Source organism: Protopterus annectens, chromosome 5.part0 (assembly GCF_019279795.1).
Source record: "Protopterus annectens isolate FY-2018-M chromosome 5.part0, PAN1.0, whole genome shotgun sequence".
NCBI lineage: Eukaryota > Metazoa > Chordata > Ceratodontiformes > Protopteridae > Protopterus > Protopterus annectens.
The window spans coordinates 95,751,212-95,756,813 of NC_056735.1; the positions used below are offsets into that span (position 1 = coordinate 95,751,212).

At 37.8% G+C, this 5,602-nt stretch overlaps 1 protein-coding gene across 1 annotated transcript in view; it reads right to left on the bottom strand.

Moving 5' to 3' along the window:
• Positions 1 to 438: 438 nt before the first annotated feature.
• LOC122802503 (multidrug resistance-associated protein 1-like) overlaps positions 439 to 5,602 on the bottom strand; it is a 1,262,326-nt gene continuing 1,257,162 nt past the window's right edge. Inside the window, exons 27-28 of the mRNA XM_044072155.1 lie at positions 2,741 to 2,935; positions 439 to 2,648 (exon numbers count right to left, since the gene is read on the bottom strand). Of these exons, the coding sequence (XP_043928090.1) occupies positions 2,495 to 2,648; positions 2,741 to 2,935 (349 nt within the window). The 3' untranslated portion in view covers positions 439 to 2,494. The remainder of the gene's footprint in view (positions 2,649 to 2,740; positions 2,936 to 5,602) is intronic.

Sequence of the window (5,602 nt, forward strand, 5' to 3'; positions counted from 1 at the left end):
ATTGGGACCTAGGGTGATTCGGATAACCACACTGTTTGCATAATCAAACATATAATAGAACCAGATAAAAAACTTTTAAAATCTTGTTCTTTTCTGCATGCAGGAATACACTTTCCAACCGTTCAGCAATTCCAGTGGATGATAAAGAATGTTTTTCACATACGAGCTGGCTACAAACTCAAAAAACATACTCAAGCAAATACATATAATGTTTACATATTCAGACTTTATGATTTTTTCCTACTTGAAAACTTTGGAAGGCTAGTTCTGATAATTGACGTTTCAGATAATCAACGTTCGGATAATCAATTCTCTAATGTCTATAGTTTATTAAACTTCAAAACACACTTTCCCTACACAGTGCTATAGTCGGCAAAAATAGTTTGCTTTCAGACTAGGTATGCTAAGACTCAAAAACAGACAACAGAAGTTCTAATAGTTAGTTAACCAGTTTTATTCAGTGCAAAAGAAATACACTCTGCAGCAGGAAATGTGATGCGCTGAAATATCTTCCTGCTGTTTTGGTGTCATAAGAAATTGCTTTCTGACGAACCTTCCAACCTGAGAGTTGCAACATCTAAAATAAAATGAAAAGGCTACTCTTTTGTAGACTCTATTATTGCTGAATACTTCCTTCAAAATATGTTATTTTCATTTGACATTGTACGACAGCACTTGGTTTGGCAGTGCGCTCAGTCTGAAGTGTCATGGATAAGTCCTAGTCACTGGTGTAGACAAGAAACAAGAACATAGCAGAGTGACCAATGCAATTAACTCAACTGTCAGGGAAAGAGGACAAACTTTCAATCAGCTGTTAAAGACAGATGATCTTGATGCATTTAATCCAGCTATGATGAAAGCAGGTATAACTCTAACAGAAAGCAAGGCTCTCCAAACCAGCTGTGAGGGAAAGAATATCACACATTCATTTAAACTCAAAAGGGGGTACAGGTGCCTTACAACTAGCTGTAAAAGTGAAACCACATTTGATGTTAAATAACCTATGAAGTATGGGCAATCATGCACTTTAACCAACTGTAAAGTAAACAGTCACTCGTGCCTTTAAGCCTGCTTCGACTCTGGTAAACAGCAGCAGCTTCTATCTGGTATAGCTGAACAAATGACTGAGTCCTGCTGTTTGATTGTCTCTACTATATATGTCTAGTCTGCTAACCTGCCAAAATTTAAAAGCAGGTCCAGATAAATGTTCATACATAATCGGTACACTGAATTTTATATTACATTTCAATCAACATGAAAAAATACTCATCTTAAAAGCAATGTAAATTAAATAAAAGCAGACATCATCAGCACATCACCTGATGTGACATTTCCAAAATACTAAATCTTTGTTTTACCACACAGCACACCCCAAAGCACCCCCACCAACACCTCTTTATGGCCATGAAACCACACAGAAAACCCATTTTCAAATACAAGCAGGATTATTATCATTGATAATATGCTCACTATCACTGCTGCTAGCAGTGCAAAAGACAACTGGGGAGTGACAAGGAGAATCCGTGGAAAATCAGACTAAGAGGAGTGGCCAAGGTTGACATACAGGTGAGCTTTACCTGTAGAACAATGACGTGAGCACTGACAGTCTCTCTGCCACAATGAAATGGGAATCGGTACTGCCCCTTTCCTGGAAGATTTATCACCCAGTTATGCTCAAGTGCTCACTGAGTTAACAAAAGGGCTGTTGCAGGGAGAAGAAGCAGGACTCCTGCTGACATTTCAGGACAGGAAGGTGTGTTACTACAACCAGGTAAAGAGTATGTGTCTGTTATGCTACAAGTGGTGGCAAATTACAGAAACAGAAGTGATGTGAAGAAATTTCACCTAGGCTTAAGGATGTGTGCATATGAAGGGTACAGAATGCCACAAAACAACTTTTAATGCCCTCTGTTCATATTAAGCAGTGATGCTGAAGTAGGTTACTGTTACAGAAGCCGTGAGGTCATACTCATTACAAAGCCCTCTAAGGTCGACACTTCAAGAATGTGCTGATGCAGAAATGTGGGGTTCCACGGGTGACCTCGGTAGCTGTGCCACATCCATCTTAAATTGCGTTCATTAGTGGCCATCAGCCCTACAAGATACAGCCAGATGCATGTCCTGTTTCACTTTGGGCCAAATTTGGAAATGCACTGCTAATACAGCTGGACTCATCTGATGTGTCACTGAAGGGTGAATCAGCTTCTAAAACAGTGTAACAGGACCTTTGCATGTAGTAAAGGTGGCAGTGTGGAAATAAATTCCAAAATTAAATGGGAACTAAATGACGGAACACATTCTGATGACATTATTTGTGCTTTGAACAAATACAAATATTATTGCAATGTAAAATTTAGAACACAGTACTTAATAAGTATTGCTGAGTACTTCCGTGAAAAGTCCCTAAGATCAGTGCCCACTGAGTCATGCAGTTACTGGTCAAGTCTTCTCTGCATTCCAGCTCTTTTGTCACCAAAGATTTCTCTGTTCAGGTTCACTGTAACAGAAGAACTTCATCCGTAGATACACTGGCAGCATTTTGTATCAATCCAGATTCAGACACCATTTTGTAGAAAGCACCCTTCTGATGGATCATGGCATCCACTGGCCCAAATTCAACAATCCTTCCAGAGTCCAAAACCAATACTCTGAATTTAGAACACAAAACAGTTAAGAGAAAAGTAGGCTTCCAAGCAATAAAAAAAAAAAAACTTCAAACATTTGATTTAGTAAACCTTACCTTTGGGAATCCATGATAGTGTGTATTCGATGTGCAATGGTTAGCACGGTACAATCAGCAAACTCCTTCCTAATGGTGGACTGCACTACACTGTCTGTCTCCATATCAATGGAAGCTGTTGCTTCATCCAAAACCAAGATTTTTGTCTTCCTCAGCAAAGCGCGTGCCAAACACACCAGCTGCCTCTGACCGACGCTGAAACACAATATGAAGAAACTGATAAGTGCACGTTATCCCCGCCTGAGCTCTACTGCTCTAACGATAAATGCAGACTTTACAGCCTCACACAAGTTATTTTATAGTCTAGCATGCAGGTTACCATCTTCGAAATGCATGGTGTTTCAGTTTATTCTTTTCTGATACATATTTCCAGTCAGGATCTTACAGCTACCATTAAACACCTGGCCATATGGTGTTTTGCTCTGTCTGATTTGTGGGAACAAGGTTACTACAGACCATTATCAATCACAAAATAATCATGGAGGAAATGTAGAGACTATCCGGGGGCAAGATGCTACCCATTACGTTTCCCTGTTGAAGAAGGGTAACGTGCACTGAATCCTGCCTCACATTGTTGAAATCATGATTTATAATTAATCAGTCTGGCATGATAATGGCACAGTACAAAAGGACACCTCCGACTGCTAGCTACTCCGTCTCTCCCACTGACTGCAAGTCTAACCTGTTAAAAGTCGAAAATAAGTGTTTTCTTGAACAAAGAGAGCACCAAAACGGGTCAGAAAGCAGAAGCAGTTTTATTAAGTAGTTTTTCAGTTTATTTTAAGTGACAAGCAATATATGTGAACGTACATGGAGCAGAAATAAAATATTCAGAATCAGAAAGCGAAAATATAGTAAAAACAATGTCTTTGACTATACTTCACCTATTGTTTTTTTAAATGACAGTGTCTGTGAAATGTACAGCAATGGTCAACAGCAGAAGGGACACATAGCCAGGTTCACAGCAACTGACAAAAGAGAAAAAGCACTGATGTTGCACAGCAGGAGAAAAGGTTTACCAAATATATACATGTATGTGTATGTATGTGTATATATATATATATATATATATATATATATATATATATATATATATATATATATATATATATCAATATAAATATATATATATATATATATATATATATATATGTGTGTGTGTGTGTGTGTGTGTGTGTGTGTATTTCTCTCTTCCTACATATGTAAATAAGTAGTTGTATTTTACCATATTGCTGACCCGCTACATTGACTTATACTACACCAGCCACAATTGGTCAAAACTCAATAAATCAAAAAAAAAAAAAAAAAAAAAAGAAAAAATGCTTTATGCAGGAGGGCAACCTCCACTACACCCCCCATGTGGAGGGCTGCAACCTCTCACTTCTTGCTAATTATGTATACCCACACTGGGACCACAAAGCAGTGATGAAAGGGCAAAACCTTACTCTTCACTGTGTAGTGATCCCTCATCACAAATGCCAGCATCTTGCAATGAACTGGCAGTTTGATAAAACAAGCTGAATGTACGATGAAATAGACTGAACCCATATAACTGGCAATGTAAGTACAGTGAATTTAATCAAACAGCTGTTCAACGAAGCAAGGCTCTTGGAAAATATTACACTGAATTATGATGCAGAGAATGGGAGAGCGGAAAACTTGCCCTTCTTCTGCATCCATCCTGTTTCTGAGGTGGAGCAGGGGAATGGAGAACTTGCACCCACATGTGAACCTGTTTCAGACTTTTGCTGGATAGGAATTCAATGTATTAGTTTCATTGCGTCATGGGTCGTTGAATCATGGATCAAGTATTTTACATATACCCATGTGCACAGAGAATCAAAGGCAGGTGGAAGGAGTACTGCCCCAGACACAGTCTATGATGAGTGAAGAAGAAGAGCCCAAACTAGAAGTAGTAAGAACAACACTGAGGAAAATGAACCCAGAAAAGCAGGAGGCACAGACGACGTCATAGTAGACATGGTCAAGATATTATGTGACTTTGGGAAGAAATAGCTCCAGAGGGTCTTCATAGCAGTATGGAGAGAAAGCCGTATCCCAAATGACTGGAGAATAAGCATACTGGTGCCAGTGTACAGCAGCAAAGGGGACATCCACAAATATGGGAGTATAGAGGCAACAAATGCCTGTCACACTGCATTAAAGTTCTGGAGAGGGTGATTCATAAATGGATACATAGACTAATAGAAAGTAATACAGGAGATGAACAGTTCAGATTCAGATCAAAATGCAGCATTACCTAACAGATCCAACAACTGTAGGCAGCAGACAAGATAAATGGTTCACTTAGTAAAATAATATAGAAACCAAACATGAAAATAAAGTGAACCAAACCAAAGTAGATGCAGGCAACATAAAACTAAAATCTCAGAGAACTTTATTGTGACTGCTTTTACAGTTAGATACTGCTTTATCAGTCACCAACTGCTATTTAAATTGTACCCAACCATTGAGAAAACACAATCAAATATTCAATTAATGACACAACATTAAAAATGCAATACAATATTAGAATTGACATTATAAAACAAAAATTAAAAATCAAATTTACATATTAAAAAAATATTACATTTCTTATAAAAGCACTATCTATAATTATGTTGAGATTTAAGAATGGGTTTTATGGAGACTTTATCATTTATTCCGCTGCCTCTTTTGGCTTTCATTTTAATAATCCAATTAATTTCAGAAGTTTCTGACGTTCCTAATATCACCTTCATGTTTATTAGGCTTTATTACTTCCTTTACCAGGAATTTAAAACTGTGGGAAAGGCCATACTGTCCAGTGCATTTGTATTTCTCTCATTGTTTATATAATAAATATGTTCACTGATCTGATCA